Consider the following 23258-nt stretch of genomic DNA (forward strand, 5'->3'; position numbering starts at 1 on the left):
TAAATTGTCGCTCTTTTTTTGTTTATAGTGCAAAAAATAAGCGCAAGGATGAGACTGCTGGCAACTTTATGTGGGAGTGGTCTAGCTCATATAGAGGTGTGACTAAGAGGATATGACATGTGAATTCTGAAGATCTGGTCCCTCCCCCACCCTGTGACTGGACAGTGAAAGGAGAATCAGCAGACTGATGAGCTCATCTCTGTCACTCTGCTCTCTCCTCCTATCAGCATCCTTCTTGTAAACACAATTGATTGGCTAATTGTACTGCTTCCCAGCTTTTAGTCTGCGCTCTGCTGTACAGTGACACCAGGTCACATGATCAGTCTCGTTGAAAACATTATACTTCTATGGGAAAAAAAAGCCATGACTGTGTCACTTCCTTCCCTCATGTTTATTAGATCAGCCCTTATGATGGATTTGAAGTAAAACTAGAGCAGCGATTTTCTTGGTTTCCCAGCAGCTTGAAGATGTCAGCAGATCTCTGGAGAGTGAAATATAAACAGTGCTGTCCTCTTCCTGGTACATGGACAGCGGATTCCTCACATAGAATAACATTACAATTTCCTAAGCTTGTCTCCTCACTACAAGCTGAAGGTCTGTAGGGCCATTCATATCTTCATGTTGAGGTACACTGTACCACATGTTACCGCAACACGCTACTGAATAGCACCCCAACTGCATTAAAAAGGGGGGGTGGGCGGTTGGGTTAAAGCGGGGGTTCACCCTATTAATAAAAAAAAAAAAAAAAATTTCCTCTAGCATACAATGAGGCATAGTAGCGCAAGCTACAGTATGCCTGTATTTATTTTTTTAGTCCGGTACTCACAGTGCAATCCTAGCAAGACATTCCGACTCCCCGCGGGGAATGGGCGTTCCTATCCAGAGGGAGCATGATTGACGGCCGGCTCTGGCACGTCACGCTTCTCCTGAAATAGCCGAAATAGGACTTGGCGCTTCACGGCGCCTGCGCATAGTCTGTGCGCAGGCGCCGTGAAGAGCCGAGACCTACTCCGGCTATCTTCGGGGAGCGTGACGTGCCATAGCCGGCCGTCAATCATGCTCCCTCTGGATAGGAACGCCCATTCCCCGCGGGGAGTCGGAATCGTCTTGCTAGGATTGCACTGTGAGTACCGGACTAAAAAAATAAATACAGGCATACTGTAGCTTGCGCTACTATGCCTAATTTAATGATGGAAAGTTGTCAATAAGGGTGAACCACCGCTTTAAGTGTATTAAAGCTCAACTCCAGCCTCCCCTTTAGTTTTGCACAGTTAACCCTGATGCAAAGGGGCACTGATTTAAGGGGGGACTCTGATGGCGACACTGTAATGGGGAGCACTAATGTAAGGGGGGACTCTGATAGGCACCCTGATATAAGGGGAGGTGGGGACACTGATGTAGGGAGTGCATTGATGTAAGGGGGATGTTGATGGGGACACTGATGTAAGGGGGGACTCTGATAAGGACCCTGATATAAGGGGAGGTGGGGACACCGATGTAGGGAATGCATTGATGTAAGGGGGATGCTGATGGGGACACTGATGTTAGGAGGGACTCTGATGGGTACCCTGATATAAGGGGGTGCTCTGATGGGGACACTGCTGTAAAGGGGTGCTCTAAAGAGGAGCCTAATGAAAGGAAGGGGACACTGATAGTAGGAGGAACTTTGATGTTAGGGGGGACTATGATCCTGTAATAAGTGGGAATGGGGACACTGATGTAAGAGGAAGGAATTTATGTAAGGGAGACACTGATGTAAGGGGGGGGGGACTCTGATGGTGACACTGATTTAGGGGGGACACTAATGTTAGGGGGGACGCTAAAGGGGGTGTTCTGATGGCGAAACTGCTTAAGGGGGGACTCTGATGAGGAGCCTAATCAAAGGGAGGGGTCTCTGAATGGGACAATGATGTAAGATCCCCGTGGATTGGAGGATGTTAAAAAAAGAACCAGGAGGCCGAGCGAGCAGAGCGAGCCGTCCGAGTGAAGCGAGGACGTGAGGCCGACTGGCCACTTTCCTCAAATTCCACGTCGCCCTGGATGCCGGCCGAGGTTCGGAGATTTCCGTCGGCAAGGATTGCGCCTGCGCAGTCCTTACAGGAACCAGCTCGTTAGCTGGAACCATATCGTCAGATCACCGGGCCTTAAGCCGAAAATCCCCTGTGCGCATGCGCCACTGCATTCAGCGGCTCATTGTGAGGGGAATATCTCCTCAACCGTAAAGGTTTAGGAGATTTTTTTTTTACCTTCAGGTAAGCCTTATTATAAGCTTACCTGTAAGTAAAAGTTAAAAAAATAACTTTACAACCACTTTAACAATTTTTGTTTTTTTGACAGCAATTCTTTTTTTTTTACATTTAGCTGATGACTTATCGGTTGTTAAGGTCACGGTGGCCGGCTTCCTGGCCCCTCTTCTTAGCAACTGGCTATATACAGTAAATATAAAAAAAATACAATTAAAATTGTGGCAAGAACGCAGAGAGCACAGCAAAAAAGCACTGCAGAAATGTGAATTGAGCCATACACTTGGATATGTAAAATAAACACAGGTTCATTCCATCCAACGTCCGTCACCTTTAATAAATGCGGTGCTTATCATTTTGCTATTGCATAATGTACAGTCTGCACAGAAGTTATTAGGTAAATAGAAAAAGCAGAAACAAAATGAGGACATCATAAAACACTAAATATTGTTCACTGTTTATTGCCTGACACCGCCCGCAGTTATATGATTGTGGAAAACTCTGACCTGGATGATCGATGTCATACAGTAAGGAGTGCCGATTGTACATTTACAGCACCAAGGTCTAACCATACTGGGGGTTACTACCATTATACTACATTTCTCCGTCTCATTCAGAAATCAGTAGCAGGAATAAAAAGCTCATAGCAATGCCGGGACTGAATACAGGGGCCCGGATTTTCAGAGGACTTACGACGGCGTAGCGCCATGTACGGCGTTGTAAGTCCGAATCCTACCCGTTGTATCTATGCACCTGATTCTTAGGCCCCATACACACGATAGAATCCATCCGCTGAAAAATCCCAGCGAATGGGTTTCAGCGGATAGATCCTATGGTGTGTACACTCCAGCGGATCTGTTTCCGCGGATATTTCTCCCCTGGGATGGATTTCCAGCGGATAAATATTTGATGACATGCTATCAAATCTTTCCGCTGGAATCCATCCCAACGGATGGATCCGCTGGTCTGTACAGACTCACCGGATCCATCCGTCTGAAGGGAATGATTCGATGCATGCGTGGAATTCCTTATATGACAGCGTCGCGCACGTCGCCGCGTCATAATCGCGGCGACGGCGCGACACGTCATCGCCAGAGGATTTCGGCGCGGATTTCGATTCGATGGTGAGTACACTCCATCGGATGGAAATCCGCGGAAATCCTCGAGAGGATTTATCCGTGGAAACGGTCCGCTGGACCGTATCTGCGGATAAATCCTCCCGTGTGTATGGGGCCTAAGAATCAGTTACGCATAGATATCCATTAGATCCAACAGGCGTAAGTCTCTTTTGTCGTCGGATCTTAACTGCATTTTTTTTTTACCGCTAGGTGGCGCTTCCGTCGAATTCCGCGGCGAGTATGCAAATTAGCTAGATACGCAAATTCCCGAATGTACGCTAGGCCGACGCAGTAAAGTTACAACTATTACGGTAGGCTTTTCCCGGCATATAGTTGCCCCTGCTATATGAGGCATAAGTGTGGCGTACCAATGTTAAGTATGGTCGTCGTTCCCGCGTCAAAATTTGAAAAAGTGGACGTCATTTACGTTCACGTCGAAACCAATTACGTCCTTGCGGCGTACTTTGGAGCAATGCACACTGGGAAATTCCACGGACGGCGCATGCGCCGTTCCGCAAAAACATCAATCACGTCGGGTCACAGTAGTTTTACATAAAACACGCCCCCTGATCCAAATTTGAATTAGGCGGGCTTACGCCGGCCGATTTACGCTACGCCGCCGCAACTTACGGAGCAAGTGCTTTAAGAATACAGCACTTGCCCGTCTAAGTTGCGGCGGCGTAACGTAAATCGGATACGTTACGCCGCCGCAGAGATACGCCGCTGGATGGGAATCTGGGCCAGAATGTCATCAGGTCAGCTCACTGCAGCTGGAAACTTGTTTTAACCAATTGAAGTCCAGGGCATTTATAAAAACGGCCTATGGACAGAAAGTAGTTAAAGGATAAGTTCACCTTTGTAAAAAAAAGTATAAAAAAATACTGTAACGAGACCCTATTTAATATTTTCTTGACTAGGAGCCTGCAAAGCATTGCACCTGTGATCAGCAGATCAGGGGTGCAATGCCGGGCTCTGCAAACTGCCTGTGTAATCTGTCTGCTTGTAGCTCGTATGGGCAGCCAGTTACACACTGGCCCAGATTCAAGAAGCAATTGCGCCTGTGTAACCATAGGTTACGCAGCGCAATTGCTTACTTGCTCCGGCGTTACGAATGCTCCTTATTCAGGAACATCGTAACGCCGACTGCAGCCTAAAATCTGCGTGGCATAAGGCTCTTATGCCACGCAGATTTTAGGCTGCATTCTAGCGATGACCGCTAGGGGGCGCTCCCATTGTGATCTGTGTATAGTATGCAAATTGCATACTAACACCGATTCACAACGTTGCGCGAGCCCTGCGTACGCAAATTACGTAGTTTGCGTACGTCGGGTTTCGCGTAAGGTTACACATCCTAATAGCAGGCGCAGCCAATGCTATAGGATACCGACGTTCCCGCGTTGCGAGATTTAAAATCTACGTTGTTTGCGTAAGTGAATCATGAATGGCGCTGGACGCCATTCACGTTCACTTTGAAGCAAATGACGTCCTTGCGACATCATTTGCTGCAATGCACGTCGGGAAAGTTTCCCGACGGAGCATGCGCTTTACGATCGGCGCGGGAACGCGCCTAATTTAAATGATTCCCGCCCCCCGCGGGATCATTTACATTGCGCGCGCTTACGCCGGGCAATTTTGCCGGCGCGCCCTCGCAATTTACGGAGCTACTGCTCCGTGAATCGAGGGCAGCGCAAAATATTTGCGTGGGCGCAGGGCAAAATCGTTGCCCTGCGCCTCCGCAAATAGAGCGCAAATGTACCTGAATCTGGGCCACTGGCAGGAAGCATCAATGAACTACCTAGAGCGCTCAACAGCGCCCTCATGGTCAGAGGCGGCTCTTCAATTAGGCGGCCGCCTAAGGCCTCGTGGTTAAAGTGGTTAATAGATTAAATAAAAACAAAAAATAAATAAAATAATACAAAAAATAAATAAAAATAAATGTCCAGTTGTGACAGTGGAGGGGGTAGAAGTGCAATGATGAAAAGTGATTAAATAAAACCTTTAAAAAAAAAACGAATTACATGCTGTTCATAGAGACCCAGGTCTAAAATCATTATGGCCTGTAAATGAGAATTCTTCCATTAGTAATGCTTTGTGTATACAGCACTAGATTCCCTTTAAGGAGTTAATGAGACGGATTATCAGGACTTTGTAATTGACAAATGATGTTTATATTAGAAGATAAAACACTTTGTTAATGTACCCTTGATAAATGCCCCTCCCCCATCAGACCCATCAATTAACCTCCCAGACCTGGTGTCCCAATCTGCTATTTTGTATCTTTCAGGTTTTTCCTGTATAACCTTATTATACCCCATCCATTCGTCTTCTGAGCCTCCGCGCCGCAGGGATGAGCGCAACCCACAATTCTGCACCTCTGGCAGCTCACAGAGCAGACAACACACCCTCTAATAATTCCCCATTGTTACTGGGTGTGGTAAACTTCACATGAACTGCTCTGGATAGGAAGGACACCGGAGATTAATATCCCCTTAACGCTTTGTGGATCTGTATGGCGGTGCCAAGGCATAGTAATGTAGGAGGATATACAGTGCCTTGAAAAAGTATTCATACCCCTCGGAATTTTCCACATTTTGTCATGTTATTACCAAAAACGTAAATGTCATTTTATTGGGATTTTTATGTGATGGACCAGGGGTCTCCAAACTTTTCAACACAAGGGCCACATTGTACATTTTACAAGTATTCGGGGGAAAAAAAACAGCTATGTATAAAATATCAGCGGTGTCCTCATCAGCAGTGACCCCATCAGCAGTGACCCCATGTCCCCATCAGTGGTGACCCCATGTCCCCATCAGCGGTGTCCCCATCAGCAGTGACCCCATGTCCCCATCAGCAGTGACCCAATGTCCCCATCAGCGGTGTCCCCATCAGCAGTGTCCCCATCATTGCTGATGGGGACACCGCTGATGGGCACACCAATGATGGGGATGCCGCTGATGGGGACACCAGAGTCCCCATCAGCAGTGTCCCCATCATCGCTGATGGGGACACCGGTGTCCCCATCAGCGGTGACCCCATGTCCCCATCAGTGGTGACACCACGTCCCCAACAGCGGTGTCCCCATCAGCAATGTCCCCATCATTGCTGATGGGCACACCAATGATGGGGACACCGCTGATGGGGACACCGGAGTCCCCATCAGCAGTGTCCCCATCATCGCTGATGAGGACACCGTTGATGGGGACACCGGTGTCCCCATCAGCGGTGACCCCATGTCCCCATCAGCGGTGTCCCCTTCATTGCTGATGGGGACACCGCTGATGGGCACACCAATGACGGGGAGGCCGCTGATGGGGACATCATGATGGTGTCCCCATCAGCGGTGACCCCCATGTCCCCATCAGCAGTGACCCCATCAGCGGCGTCCCCATCATTGGTGTGTCCATCAGCGGTGTCCCCATCATTGCTGATGGGGACACCGCTGATGGGGACACTGCTGATGGGCACACCAATGATGGGGATGCCGCTCATGGGGGCACCGGTGTCCCCATCAGTGGTGTCCCCATCAGCGGTGACCCCGTGTCCCCATCAGCAGCGTCCCCATCATTGGTGTGCCCATCAGCAGTGTCCCCATCAGCAGTGTCCACATCATTGCTAATGGGGACACTGCTGATGGGCACGTCAATGATGGGGACAGCGCTGATGGGGACACCAATGTCCCCATTAGTGGTGTCCCCGTCAGTGGTGTCCCTGGCAATGTTCCCATCAGCACAGAAATGTAGCACTCTCCCCTGTAGTGTCAGCGTTGTGCAACACAATAACATGATCCGCCTCTTACCTCCATACTTATCGACTTCAGCTCTTCTGCAGCTTTTCTGTACCTCCCCTCTTTCCGCCCGCTGTTTAAAGTTACGAGACTTCCACGAGTGATTTCACCTCCCCTCTTCCTGCCCACTGTTGGAATTAACGATCCTTCCACGAGTGAAGCAGCGGGCGGGAAGAGGGGCGGTGCCGCGCCTGTGACATCACTCGTGGAAGGATTGTAACTTCAAACAACGAGAGGGAGGTGCCGCGCCTCGGCGGTCCCAGGCAGCAGCCAATGTAAAAAAACTGCGCTGCTTCTCTCTTTTTTTTAAAATGGCATGGCAGCATGGGCAGCTTAGTTTACACTGTGGGCTGGATAAATCACACAGGCGGACCGGATGTGGCCCACGGGCCAAGGTTTGGAGACCCCTGTGATAGACCAACACAAAGAGGCACATCATTGTGAAGTGGAATGAAAGTGATAAATGGTTTTCAACATTTTTAACAAATAAATGTGTGAAAAGTGTGGGGCACATTTGTATTCAGCCCCCCGGAGTCAATACTTTGTAGAACCTCCTTTCTCTGCACCTTCTTTTCATGTTTGCTGTGTCCTCCACTTGGCTTCTCGCAAACTGCAAACAGGACTTCTAATGGTTTTCTTTCAACAATGTCTTTCTTCTTGCCACTCTTCCATAAAGGTGAGATTTGTGGAGAGCACGACGAATAGTTGTCCTGTGGACAGATTCTCCCACCTGAGCTACCATAGACCTCTTTTTTCCTTCCTCATCTTCAAAACAGCATGTCAGGGTTCTCTCTAACAAGTGCAGAGAGTTCTCACAGCTGGAATAACAAAATCCAGGCAGTCTGCCAAGTTTAATCACTACATGCAAATAAGTATAAACAAAGTATCTTTTCATTCTTTTATCAAAGGAAAGAACTCCTGCCTGTAGATGAAGGAAGTTTAACCATTTAAAGACCAAACCTTTTCTGACATTTGTTGCTTACAAGTAAAAAATCATTATTTTCTGCTCGAAAATGACACCCAAACATTATATATTTTTTCTTAGAAGAGACCCTAGAGAATAAAATGGTGGTTGTTGCAATATTTTATGTCACACCGTATTTGCGCAGTGGTTTTTCAAACGCAATTTCTTTTAAAAAAATAGTTTAACCGCTTGCCGACCGCCGCACGCAGATGTATGTCGACACAATGGCACGGGCAGGCAGATTGGCTGAATTTGCTGCCCAGCGGGCACGTGCGCGCCGAGGGGGCGCACATGCCCGCCACGTGCCTTGTGAGCGTGCTCGCGGGTCCCAGGAATTCGATGTTCCCGGGCTGTCCGCGATTTCAGTCGGCAAAGGCAGAACAGGGGGATGCCTTTGTAAACAAGGAATTCCCCTACTCTGCCTAGTGACACTGTCACTGATGGCTGTTCCCCATGATCGGGAACGGTCATCAGTGACGTGTCATGTGTAGCCACACCCCCTAACAGTGAGAATCACTCCCTAGTACTGACTTAACTCCTGCAGCGCCACCTAGAGGTTAACCCCTTCACTGCCAGTGTCATTTTTACAGTAATCATTTTTATAGCACTGATCGCTGTAAAAATGACAATGGTCCCAAAAATGTGTCAAAAGTGTCCGATGTGTCCGCCATAAAATCGCAGTCACAATTAAAATCGCTGATCGCCGCCATTATTAGTGAAAAAATAATGAAAATGCCAGAAACTATCCCCGATTTTGTAGCTGCTATAACTTTTGCGCAAACCAATCGATAAATGCTTATTGCGTTTTTTTTTTTTTTTTTTTTTTCAAAAATAGGTAGAAGAATACGTATCGGCCTAAACTGAGGAAAAAAAATGTTTTTATATATTTTTGGGGGGATAATTATTATAGCAAAAAGTAAAAAATATTGAATTTTTTTCAAAATTGTTGCTCTATTTTTGTTTATAGCGCAAAAAAAAAACCGCAGAGGTGATCAAGTACCATTAAAAGAAAGTTTTATTTGTGGGGGAAAAAAGGACGCCAATTTTGTTTGGGAGCCACGTCGCACGACCGCGCAATTGTCAGGTAAAGCGACGCAGTGCCGAATCGCAAAAAGTGGCCTGGTCTTGGACCAGAAATATGGTTGGGGGGTTAAGTGGTTAATGAAAAAAAAAAATGAAAAATGAAATTAGCCCAATTTTTTTTGTATAATGTGAAAGAAGATGTTACACCGCGAGAATCGTGATCTAAGCAAAAAAATTGTGATTTTCGTTTTTATCCAGAATCGTGCAGCTCTACTGCACAGGGAGGGAAAATCTCACACAGAACTAGAACTTCTCTCTGTGTGGTCCCATTAGGGAGATTTCCCCTCACTTCCTGCCCCGGTGACAACATGTCAATCGCTGTGACTGACCCCCTAACATTTGTTTGTTGGTGGAAACAATTGTATGTGTATTGCTGCAATTTGTAGCTCAGTTGATGATTTCTGACGTTTTGCAACATTTACTACAGATAATTTAGTCGTCTTATCCAATGTTTCTGCTGATCATCATGTGACACCAGCAATCTGGCTGCATAGACACTGGAAACCCCAATTGCTTGAAAACATAAGCAGAGAGATTAGCAGCTGCTACAAATCTGTGTGATAATGTTGCTGGTCTGACGTGGTCCTCGGGGTGTACAATACAAACATACACGCTTGCAGATACGGACATCAAAATAGTTTGGTTTACACACAATAATCTGCACACCTCCAGCGAGCCGCATGAATTCCATTAAAGAAATATTGCGAATTAAGTATTTCAGCTCAGCTCTAAAATTATCTATACAGTCGTGCTGAAAAGTTTGCATACCCTGGCAGAAATTGCGAAATTTCGTAATTTATATTGAAAATATGACTGATCATGCCAAAAACTGTCTTTTATTTGAAGGGGTTGTAAAGACAATTTTTTTTTTTTTTAAACAACAAACATGTTATACTTACCTCCACTGTGCAGCTCGTTTTGCACAAAGTAGCCCCGAACCTGGTCTTCTGAGGTCCCTCGGCGGCTGTCTCGGCTCCTCCCCCCAAGAACTCAACACCTTCATACGAGCGAACTTGCATGGTGTTGAGTTCCTGCGGGCGTGCTCCCGTGATACAGCCGGCGGCTATTGCCGCTCACTTTATCACTCTGCCCCGCCCCCGGCGTGCCGCATCATTGGATGTGATTCACAGCAGAGCCAGCCAATGGCTGCGCTGCTTTCAATCCACCCAGTGTAGCCAATCAACGGCCAGGCTCAGAAACTAGGAGGATAACGGGGGAGAGCGCAGGACTTTCGAGGGCTCAGGTAAGTAAAACAGGGACTTGGGGGGCGGTATTGTCAGATGTTTTTTCACCTTAATGCATAAGATGCATTAAGGTGAAAAAACATTTACCTTTACAACCCCTTTAAGATTAGTAATCATATGAAGCCATTTATTATCACATCGTTTTTTGGATCCTTTTTAAATCATAATGATAACAGAAATAACCCAAATGACGCTGATCAAAAGTTTACACACCCTGGAATGTTTGACCCTGGTACCAGGGGCGGATCCAGGGGAGGGGCAACAGGGCAATTGCTCCCCCCGAGAAAATAATGAGCGGGTGAGCGCCGGCGGGTGAGTGAGAGGACGGGCAGGCTGGTGAGTGAGCAATCATAGCGGGCAATAAGGCTGGTGAGAGGACTGGCGTGTCACTGAGCGAGCAGGCAGGTGTTCTGTCAGGAAGCCACCGCTACCCATCTGAATATACAACTGAACTGTCGTTGTGTCGCGGCCATCTTGGTACATCCGCACTTGTCCACAGCCTAGAGTTAGAAGTCGGCAAGCGGACATCTTTATACATCAACCAGAGTCTTGCTTTTCACAGTTATTTTTAACAGTAAACTCAACTTATATTTCACTATATAAGCTGAGTTTACTGTTAAAAATAACTGTGAAAAGCAAGACTCTGGTTGATGTATAAAGATGGCCGCTTGCCATCTTTATACATCTTTTTTCTAACCCTAGGCTTACTGTGGACATATCCACATATGCAACATCACTTTGGTTGCATATTCTGATGGGTAGTGGCTTTCTGACATTGTCTCTCCCTGCCCGCCCTCACTCTGGGACACAGCCCCTGGCAAGTGACAATCCGCATCTGGTGGCAGGCAACGGTGGCAAGTAACACGCTCGGGGCTCCCACTGATTCTGCATTATGGTGAGTTGAACTATTTACTAATAATAGTAATAATTTACTTCAATCCTCCTGACACCATATCAACCATGGCGCCGTGATGATTGAAGCGCCAACACCAGCCATTGCCCCAACATTTTCTGGTAGTGGCCCTCCCAAGACTAGACTATGGATCCACCCCTTGCTTGGTACAGACACAGAAGGTGGCACACACACAGGTTAAAATGGCAATTTTCGCAGCACCAATTCGGCTAGTGCTATTTCTGCCAATGGCCGCCGATTTGTCATGCGATTTGATTTGGCAATGTGAACGTGGGCTTAAATACTCTTGGATAATTCTTTAGCGCTGCGCCCTTTTGTGTTTTTTTTATGTCATTTCGCTACCAGTGTATTGTGTCAGCTGCTTGTGGATTTTATTGTTTGTAAGCGCAGGTTTATTGTTATTTTGTATAATTGAGGAATATAAATAAACGTTTTTGAGTTCAGCTTTAACCTTTCTTTACTTTATTTAAAATAAAAAAGCTGGAGTTGGGTTTTAGCAATTATTATTATATGGGATTAAAGGGTTTGTAAAGGATTTTTTTTTTTATCTTAATAGCTTCCTTTACCTTAATGCAGTGCTGTTTTCATGTCCTCATTGTTCGTTTTTGCTCTCAAGTTGCTGTAATTCTTCTCTGATCTCCACACTTCCTGGTTGTCTGTTTCCTGCTAACCACAGTACTGGGAGCTTTCTCTCTGTGGTCACTAATCAAGGAGGTGTGATTACTGTGTGTCTAAAACCCCTCAGCACCAATCAGTTTCGTTTTCCAAAACATCACTGCCCTGTATTGGCTCTGTGGCTCTGTACATCACAGAAGCAGGAAATAACATGCAAAAACGAAACTAGAAACTACAGGCACATTATATGATTGATTTTTATCTATTTTTAATCATTTTTAAAAGGAATCAGTTAACTATTATGGGGCAGATCCACGTAGATCGGCGCATATATCCGCCGGGCGTACCGTATCTAAGATACAGTACGCCGCCGTAACTTTTTTTTTTTTTTCGAATCCTCAAAGAATTTGCGCCGTAAGTTACGGTGGCGTAGTGTATCTTTGGCGGCGTAAGGGCGCGGAATTCAAATGGATGTGATGGGGGCGTGTTTTATGTAAATACGTCGTGACCCGACGTAAACAACGTTTTTTATTAACGTCGCATGCGCCTTCCGTGGGGGTATCCCAGTGCGCATGCTCGAAATTAAATCTGAACAAGCCAATGCTTACGACGGTGACATCATTCTACACAAATCCCTATTCGCGAACGACTTACGCAAACGACGTAAAAAATGCAAAATTCGACGCGGGAACGACTGCCATACTTAACATTGAGTACGCCTCATAATAGCAGGGGTAACTATACGCCGGAAAAATCCGAACGCAAACGACGTAAAAAAATGCGTACGTTCGTGGATCGCCGTAACTAGCTAATTTGCATACTCGACGCGGAATTCGACGGAAACGCCACCTAGCGGCCGGTGGAAAAATGCATCTACGATCCGACGGCGTACTAAGACCTACGCCCGTCGGATCGATCCCAGATGCCGTCGTATCTTGTTTTGTAGATACAAAACAAAGATACGATGCGGGAAATTTTAAATTACGCGGCGTTTTAATAGATACGCCGGCGTAATTCTTTTGTGGATCTGCCCCGAAGTCTCTATACCCTGTAAACAGTAATTTCAGCAAAAAAAAAAATTTCCATTACAACTCCTTTAATATACAGTTTGCGCTTTACATATGAATAATTAAAGCCGTACTAGGTGCAGACATGTCAGTAAATGTCAGTAAAAGAACATTATTATGTATTCTTGTTCTGCTGTAGATTAAAAGAAAAAAAAAAACAGGCTAGACATAAAACAACAGCAAGTCCAGGCTTTGTGTTCTCATGCACTTGTCTTTGAGTGGAACTTTATCTCTGAACATCAGACGGCACCATTACCCGCTGAGGGGGGGAGGGGAGCTGTACAAACTTACTGACTTAATTCACTTAGCCGCAGCACTAACCCTCCGCCTGCACTCAAAAAATCATTCTATAATTATAACATTGCACGCGCCACCCCTTTGCATTAACAGTGAATTTCTCCCATCTGATAGCATAATGCTCCCACCTTTACTGACAGCCAACTCACTTCCAAAGACAGGCTCCCCCCCTGCGGCATGGAATGGTATGGTCTGTTGTTGTAACACAAGCTGGAGGTATACAGCAGTGACAGGCATGTACTAGTTGGGATCACTCAGCTGGGGCTGACCATCTCCTTGTCTTTGCAGGGGCAGATAGACATTGCCAGCGAGACCGTCTTCAAGTTGGCCGCACTCATCCTGCAGGTAAGTTCTCACACTTATTTTTTTCCATCTTATAATTCAAAGAGGAGAAAAGTCCTTGAAGTTTGTGCAGGTGGAGCTTTGCCGTGTACCTGCTGAGAGGATGGCGGATCTTGTGTCATGGCGTGTAATTCAATCATCATGACACCTGGATCGCCGACTGATCTCTGCGTTTTATTAATTAACCAACCAGCAAAAAAAAATAAACATGATTTCGTGGTTAATACTTCTTCCTTGCAGCACTGGGGTCCTTGATTCTGCATGGAGTTTGCATGTTCTCTCCGTGCTTGTATGGGCTTCCTCCTACACTCCAAAGATATTGGCCCAGATTCACGTAGGGCGGCGTAACTTTGTGTGGGCGTAGCGTATCTTATTTACGCTATGCCGCCGCAACTTAGAGAGGCAAGTGCAGTATTCACAAAGCACTTGCGTCCTAAGTTACGGCGGCGTAGCGTAAATGGGCCGGCGTAAGCGTGCGTATTTCAAAGTAGGCAGGTCGTGGGCGTGTTGTATTTAAATTAAGCGTGACCTCATGTAGATGCATGGCCAAACGAACGGCGCATAAGCGTGCATGCTCAGTATCGCGTCGAATTTACGCCCTAAGAAACGCCGGCTCAATGCCTGTGACGTGAACGTAACCTACGCCCAGCCCCATTCACGTACGACTTACGTAAACGACGTAAAAAGATACGCTTGTTCCGACGTCCATACCTTGCATGGGCTGCCCCACCTAGAGAGCAGCTTTATCTTTACGCCAGCGTATGTCTTACGTAAACGGCGTAACTAATTGCGACGGGCGTACGTACGTTCGTGAATCGGCGTATCTTGCTCATTTACATATTCAACGAGGAAATCAACGCAAGCGCCACCTAGCGGCCAGCGTAAATATGCACCCAAGATACGACGGCGTAGGAGACTTGCGCCGCTCGTATCTTGGCCGAATTTATGCGTAACTGATTCTATGAATCATGCGCATAGATACGACGGCGCACATTCGGACTTACGACGGCGTATCTGGAGATCTGGCCGTCGTAAGTCTTTGAGAATCTGGGCCATACTGTCTGAATTGATCCTAGTATGTGAGTTAAGGACGTTAGATTGTAAGCTCCTTGATGTCAGGGGCTCATGTCAATGCGCAGTATGTAAGGCGATGTGTAGATTGACAGCTCTATGAAAATAAAATAATATTTTAATTTGCAGTTGGTGATCACATTGTCCAAGTTATTTTGTTTGGGGAGACTTAAAGAGGAGGTCCGGGGAAAAAGAAATAAATTAAAAGCCATCAGCTTCACATACTGCAGCTGCTGGCTTTTAATAAATGGACACTTACCTGCCTGCTGTCCCTCGATGTCGGCACCACAGCTGATGCCGCCGCCATTGGGGGTAAGGGAACCCAGCAGTGTAGCCTTTTGGCTTCGCGCCAGGAACCCTACTGCGAATGCGCAAGGCCCCGCTCCTCTCTCCTATTAGCCCGGTGGCCAGGGGAGGAGGAGGAGGAAGCCCCGCGGTGACGTCACGGCCGCGGATGGACTCCCAGAAGTGGGAAAGGATACCTGTCAAAGACGGTATCCTGCCCCCCCCCCCTCCCCCCGAAAGGTGCCAATTGTGGCACCGGAGGGGGGGAGGAATCCGATGAGCGGAAGTCCCACTTTAGGGGGGAGCTCCGCTTTAAAGGGGTTGTAAAGGTTCGTGTTTTTCATTTCACCTTTATGCAATAATATGAAAAAAACACCTGGCAATCACCGGCTCCCCAGCCCCCCCCCCCCTGCCGTTGCCGTTGATTGGATAGATTGCTAGCAGCACAGCCATTGGCTGCCGCTGCTGTCAATCAAATCCGATGACGCGGGGGCAGGGCCGAGTCATACACTCGGCGTCTATGGATGCCGAGTGTATAACTCTGGAGCTCTTCTCCAAGGGGGTTATCTAATGCGGGGAAGAACCGCCGAAGGACCCCAGAAGACGATGTTCGGGGGCCACTCTGTGCAAAATGAGCTGCACAGTGGAGGTAAGTATGATATATATATATATATATATATATATATATATATATATATATATATATATATATATATATATAATATATTCGTTATTTAAAAAAAGGAACCTTTAGTATCCCTTTTTAAAGTGGTTGGTTGTAAAGCCTCAAGGTTTCTCACCTTAATGCATTCTGTGTGTTGAGGAAAAAACTCCTTTGTGCAGCTCCCCCCTTTTCTTAACTGAGACCGATCTAATCCAGCGTTGTGCGCAAACGCTCCAGCCCCAGCCATTGTCTCTCTCTCCTTATTGGACAGATTGATAGCAGCATGAGCCATTGGCTCCCACTGCTGTCAATCAAATCCAGTAACGCGGGGGCGGGGCCCTAGTGCCTCCTGTCTGTGTCAATGGATGCAGCAGCGGGACTAGGGAGTGAGCCCGCACGGGTGCCCCCATGGAAAACAGCTTTACGTGGGGACACCCAATAAAGAGAAGGGGACTGGAGCGCCGGCGGGGTATCCCAGAAAAAGATCGGGGCTGCAGGTAAGTGTGTGGTGTGTGTGTTTTTTTTTTTTATTATTAAAAACAAGGATTTACAACCCGTTTTTAAAAGGTAAGTTCACGTAAAGGTGAACTAACTTCAAATATTTTATCCACTCCTCCAGACCTCGCCGCACACAATGGCATTGATGTCCACGGACCATGCCACGCATAGCGACCATGATGCCCTGTGCTGCTGGTATAGCCGCAATTCACAGCCCTGGAGTGAGCATCCATCATAATGCCTGCAATGGCAAGCACTAATTAGTCATGACTATGTTGACCAATAAGAAGATAACTGATGCGTTTCGCCCTGCCCAAAGGGCTTAGTCATGGAGGTTCATGACCAATGCTGGGCATACACTTTACGAAAAAATTGTTCGAACTCGTTTTCGAATAGCGAACATTGTCCGTGAGAGCAAAAGATTGTTCCATCATGTAATGACCAAATTTTGATCGATAAATCATTCAATGGGCATAAATCAGTTTTTCATCTGTTCATCCCTAGTGTGGAGTGTCGCACTTGCCCCCTCCCTTGGACTACAGGAGAGTCAGGACTCTCTCTACGTTGCAGATAGAGAAAGGAGCTGCGTGTTAGTGGGCGTCCTGACTCTCCTGTAGTCCAAGGGAGGGGGCGAGCACGACACTCCACACCAGGGAGAAAGCCTTGCATTACTGTGTGGAGTTACAGACAGAAGAACAGGAAGTGAGGATTTCTCAGAAGAAATAAGGACATTTAAAAGCAAAATGGGCTGTGCATTGCAGTGTACAGATTGATACATCGGCAGAACGGGGCATCACAACTGTTATGTGCAGCAGGGTCCAGAGGAGTGGCCAGGATATTTGGAGTTGGTTCACCTTTTTCCTTTTTTCGTGAAATGGTGAACTTGGCCTTTAATTAAGCTTTCGGTCTTTGGATAATCTAGATCTGTATCTCCTTAGGCTCCATTCACAATTGTATGTTGTGGGATTTTGGAGTTTCGATGTGACTTTGACCAGTGATAATCAGGGCCGCCATCAGGAATTTTGGGGCCCCTTGCACAGCTTCAGGCATGGGGCCCCCTGGAGCAGAGAACCAGGGGGGTGCTGCCACCTCAATTTGAGAAGTAGGGGGAGTATTGCAGGTTGAGAAGCGAGGGGGGTGCCGCAAATTGAAAAGCTGGGGGGGGGGGTGCTGCAGCCGCAAATTAAGTTTGGGGGGGGGGGGGCTTTGGGGACTGACGGGGGGAAAAAAATTTAAACCAAAAAAAAAAAAGGGGGGGGGGAAGGATGCCATCCGGCCCCTGGGGACCACCAGCCCCTTAGAGGTCAGGGGGGTGCTGACGGGGGGAAAATAAAGGGTGATGCCATCCGGGCCCCTTACAGGTGTACTGCCTGTACCCCACTGATGGCGGCCCTGGTGATAGTGACAACTTTTGCACAACTGTCGCATGTATAACATTCAGGTGTAGCTTTCATGTGACTTTTGAGGGTTTACATTGCAGTCTATGGCACTCAAGTCGCATGAAAGTTGAACCAAAGTAATGCAGGAACCTTTTTAAAGGGCTGCGACTTTAAGTCACACATATTTGGTTTTCATTGAGAAACACAGGGTGCGAATTGTCATGCAATTTTAGTGCTGAAAGTCGCATGACAAGTCACACAAATGTGAATGGTGCGTATTGTTTCTTGTATAAAATGCATGTTGGTTTATATTGCCTAAAGAAGAGGCCAGCGTGTTTTAAATGCTTGCACTAAAGTCAAAGGGCCAGATCCACAAAGATCTGCCTATCTTTAGGCAGGCGTAGCGTATCGCACTACGCCGCCGTAACTTAGAGCGTAGTTTCCGTATCCAGAAAGAATTTGCGCCGTAAGTTACGGCGGCGTAGTGTAAATGTGTCGGCATAAGGGCACGCAATTCAAATGACTAAGATGTGGGCGTGTTTTATGTTAATTCATCTTGACCCCACGTGAATGACTTTTTTTTTTTTAACGGCACATACGCCGTCCATGGGGGTATCCCAGTGCGCATGCTCAAAATCACGTCGCAAATAGACAATGCTTTCGACGTGAACGTAATTTACGCAAAGCCCTATTCGCGAACGTTTTACGCAAACGACGGAAAATTCGACGCTGTCCCGGAGTCCATACATAACATTGCGTACTCTTCATAGACCCAGGGGTAACGTTACGCCGAAAAAAGCCTTACGTAAAAAAATGCGCCGGACGTACGTTTGAGGATCGGCGTATCTAGCTAATTTGCATACTCTACGCGGAAATCAACGGAAGCGCCACCTAGCGGCCAGCGTAAATATGCACCTAAGATCCGACAGCGTACTAAGACGTACGTCAGTTGGATCAAGCCCACATTCAGTCGTATCTTGTTTTGTGGATACAAAACAAAGATACGACTGGGCATCGGAAAACTTGCGCAGCGTATCAATAGGTACGCCGGCGTAAGTTCTTTGTGGATCTGGCCCAAATTATTTAGCCAATAAATGGTATCGCCCTAAATCCGAACTTCTAATGAATACAACACTAAAAGCAATAGTGGGCACTACCCCATGGAGAATGTACTGTAGCTCCAAAGCTACACAGATGTTAAAATGTAGCGAATTGCTGCAATGAGGCTCAGAAACATTTTCACTGCTGAATTGTATTGTTGGTCGCAGAACTCACTGCAATGGTAAAGTTACTGATTTTTGCAATCCCTGAACCAATCGCGTGTAAACATATAAACAAAAAAGATATTTAATATCTAATCTCTTATATAAGTCATAACGTGAGATCATTTTTTGCTGCACAGTTCTTTCAAGGTCAACAAAAAAAGGTTAACTGAACTCCGGACAGATATAAAAGACATACATTTATGCAGCGCTGTAATTGTTAATGTGTCATTTACCCCTAACGCTGGCCGTACGCATACAGGCATTGGTGGGCTGTAACACCAAACTGCTACATAAAGCAGCATCCTTTTTTTTTTTTTTTTTTGGTCTAGGAGCCTGGTCACCCGGTGAACGTGCTGTGACACACCACACCTAGTCACAGTTTATGATTGGGAGCCTGTGGGGCAGGCTCCTGCTCACAGCCAGTAGAGATGGGCCGAACACCCCCCTGTTTAGTTCGCAGCAGAACTCCCGAACAGGGGAAATGTTCTAACCCAAAAGGTGAACCCCGTTTGAAGTCTATGGGAGCCGAACAGGAAAAATCAAAAGTGCCCATTTTGAAGGCTTACATGCAAGTAATTGACCATAAAAGGGGTATGGGGGTCCTTGTACTGCCCTGGGGGACATGTATCAATGTGTGCGTATTTTTTATATATATATATATATATATATATATATATATATATATGACTGTTTTTCAGGGGCAGTGACTTTCATGATGCTTAAAGCGCAACAATAAAACAAGAATAAATTCCTTTAAATATAGTGCCTAGGGGGTCCCCTTAGTCTGTCTGTAAAGTGGTGCATCTGTAGCATGTATAGAACATGCTGCAGTAAAAATTTAATTTCTAAAGAAAAAGAGTCAAATCGCATTTAAATTAACAGGCACTAACACCCGCCAAACACCCTGCAAATTTCGGGTGTTGGACGAACAGACCACAGCCAATGCTCGGCCTAAAGTTATACTCTCGGGCTGAACCGTTCGCCCAACACTAACAGCCAGTCCTAGTGATCACATGATCAAGAAGCTCGCACCTCCAGCATTTCTAACTTCTGAAGAAATGTTTCCCACAAGATGGGAAGAGTTAAAGCCTTGTTTCCAAACCCGTTTGGGTGTTCCTTCATTCGAATGGGCAGAATATTCATTTATTCTGGCCATTGAAATTAACGCTCAAGCACTAAAAGAGTCTAATATGTAGGTGCATGTGGTTTTTGGTGCTGAAACTCTCCTCTTCTGAACTTGCAAGTGATGATGATTTTTTTATTTATTTTTTTTTTTTTTCTGACTCCTAAAGCCTGTAAATGCCTATGTGTCCAAGGAAACATAGACTAACATGAAGGAGACAGGAAAAAGAAATCTCGCGCCAAATGAATTACACTAAATTATATACTTGATGAATCAAGTGACTAACTGAGTGAAGCTGCTCCCAAACAAAATCAGGTGACTGACTTGCATATATTGTATAGTGAGGTGAGGGGCGCTATATCAAAATAGTGGATGCATGTCACAATGTGCGTTTGAGTAGTACACAGTGTAACTGTGTACCCAAATCTATGTGAAAAACCAAACAGATTATAGTCTAAACTCTATAAGTACAATAGTGCCAAATGTCGTGGAAAATAAATAAAATATAAAAAAAAAAAAAAAAAAAAAAAATGTAAAAGAATGTCCAGCAAATAAATAGTTAAGTGCAAAATGGATCCAGTGTTGTATCAAGTCCAGGTGCAAAATGCAAATAATCCAATCCCAAATCGCAGGGAAAAGTGCAAATGCTAAAGTGCTTGTGAATCTTCAAAATAGCCAAAGTGTGAGAAAGAAGTGATCCGCCTTCACCTATAGGTCACCAGAATAATAATGGATGGCTCCTTACCACACGGTGTTGACCAGATTACTTAAAATATGGTCGATCAGGCTTGTTTTAAATGAGGATCAGCAGGGTCTCATTGGATTCCAATGTCAGCGATTGCAGCAAATGGTGTACCAAGAAAGGAGAGGAGATACCACCATAGTGTAAAACCATTTAATATACGAAAGTTAAAATTACAATGCCAAATGGCCTCTTACTGTTGCTGGTGCCCGTTCCCGGCACTGAGGCTGTAACAGGTGGTGGGGATAGTAAGACAAGATAAGAGATGGCCGCGTCCTGGTCCACTAGCGTGCGTTCCACCGCTAGTTGTCCATCAACCAGTGAGACCGGAAGTGCGTGGCTATGCGTGCGCGCTCGGATACCGCCTCGACGTCACGTTTCAGTTAAACCGTCTTCAGGAAGCGTGGATCACTTCTTTCTCGCACTTTGGCTATTTTGAAGATTCACAAGCACTTTAGCATTTGCACTTTTCCCTGCGATTTGGGATTGGATTATTTGCATTTTGCACCTGGACTTGATACAACACTGGATCCATTTTGCACTTAACTATTTATTTGCTGGACATTCTTTTAAATTTATTTATTTTTTATTTATTTATTTTTTTCAAATTTTATTTATTTTCCACGACATTTGGCACTATTGTACTTATAGAGTTTAGACTATAATCTGTTTGGTTTTTCACATAGATTTGGGTACACAGTTACACTGTGTACTACTCAAACGCACATTGTGACACGCATCCACTATTTTGATATAGCGCCCCTCACCTAACATGAAGGAGAGTTTTTAAAATTAATGGGAGAAGAAGAAATTAATGGGAACAATTATTTTCTCCATTGCCGTGGGGCTCCCGCATTGCATGGGTTAACTGCTCATTTTGGTCTAGGGGGTGCAAAGGAAAGCTGTACTTAACCAGTCCTTGATCCTCTGGATAACTGCACTCCCCCCACGTCCAGCGGTGGACTGTTCCTGCCGTCCTCACGCCTGAGCTGGTCTATGGGTGTGATGACGTCAGGAACAGTCCATTCACAAGACCGCTAGCCTGCGGGTGAGGCATGGAGCGGTCTAGCATGTGGCAGATTAGGTAAGTATATCCTCACTGCGCAATCCCCCTGGATGAAAACGAGTACAGGCACAGCCCCACTGCATGGGGAAATGCAATTTTTTCCCTGGAGTTCTCCTTTAAAGCTGTTAACAATCTGCAAAGTTTATGTTTTAATAAAAGTCAGTGAGCTGAATGTAGTTGGTACATTACTTTGTGTATGCGTTGCTAGGTTTTCCTATGCGTAAATGGTCATGGGTTTTTGCCCGAGTCCTGTCGCCAATGATCCATGAAAATGAGCCACAATTGAGGCGGCAATTAAAATAGAAATCCTTGTTCTCCTTTTTGAGTGGAGGAAATGAAGGTCAATAACGGCTAAAATGTGTAAAGTTTTTATGGACTAAAGCTAGCTGCACACTAGTAGAATCTCATTGGAATTTTTTTCACTTTAAGAATGTTTGTTCGATATTTCTAATTGTCAGTGAAGTCAAAATGACGTTCGCTTTCAATCTCCATGATGAGTAATTTGGAAGCAGCAGGATCGACGGATCTTGGATGAATTTCTAACCGTGTATGTGGTTTTTCACTCGGAAAGTCCATTCATTACAAAATGTTATGTTGCATATGAGAAGTCCTTTTGAACAACATTCTTCAGGTCATGGAGTGCACTGAGAAACTTTGTACGAATGTTTGTATGAACGTATGTATGTTCAAAAATCTATTATGCCGTGTACACACGATCGGACATTCCGACAACAAAACCGTGGATTTTTTTCCGATGGAATGTTGGCTCAAACTTGTGAATGAGGGGTTAAAAATGATATGATACATTGTTTGAACATTCACTATTGAATTTATTTTGTGTTTGGACTTTTACACACATATTATCACGTTGGTGTAGTTGAAATCACTTTGCACGTTTTCACTTTAAAACGGAAGGAGCGCGGTTTAATCAATGTAGTATTGATTTCTATTCATTTTATTTATTTTTCTTCTACAACGTGCTGCTCCTTATCAACACTCAACTGGCTCAAACTTCTGTTGCATATACACAGTCGCAAAAATGTTGTTGGAAATTCCGAACGTCAAGAACGCTGTGACATACGGCGAGCCGAGAAAAATGAAGTCCTCACTGGTCCCCGCTCTCTTGGGAACAGTGTGTTTCCCAGGAGACAGCAGGGGGGATGGGAAGTGGCGTGACTCGGAAGTCTATGCCCGGAAGTGGGTGCAAATACTTGGGACAGGTATCTGCAGCCATCCCCCACCTCTAAAAGGTGCCAAATGTGACACTGGGGGGAGGGGGGGGGTTCAGAAAAGCAGTAGTGCCATTTTTGGGTGGAAGTCTGCTTTTAATTGTAGGTTGTTGGAGGGACACATCAGCTTTTGTCAACCTATCCAACACAGAGGAACCCTTGAAATAACCTTCTGATCCCAAGGAACCCAGACTAAAATTACTATAGCTACAATTTATGCTACGTTAGTGTAATTCCCCCATTGAGAACGTCTATTGATGACG

General features: G+C 45.8%; 1 protein-coding gene across 1 annotated transcript in view; it reads left to right on the forward strand.

Annotated features, from left to right (window-relative positions):
- Positions 1 to 23258, forward strand: part of FRMD4B (FERM domain containing 4B) — a 283767-nt gene that overhangs the window by 138081 nt on the left and 122428 nt on the right. The window contains exon 6 of the mRNA XM_040359088.1: positions 13620 to 13676. Within this exon, the coding sequence (XP_040215022.1) occupies positions 13620 to 13676 (57 nt within the window). The remainder of the gene's footprint in view (positions 1 to 13619; positions 13677 to 23258) is intronic.

The sequence above is a fragment of the Rana temporaria genome, chromosome 7 (assembly GCF_905171775.1).
Source record: "Rana temporaria chromosome 7, aRanTem1.1, whole genome shotgun sequence".
NCBI lineage: Eukaryota > Metazoa > Chordata > Amphibia > Anura > Ranidae > Rana > Rana temporaria.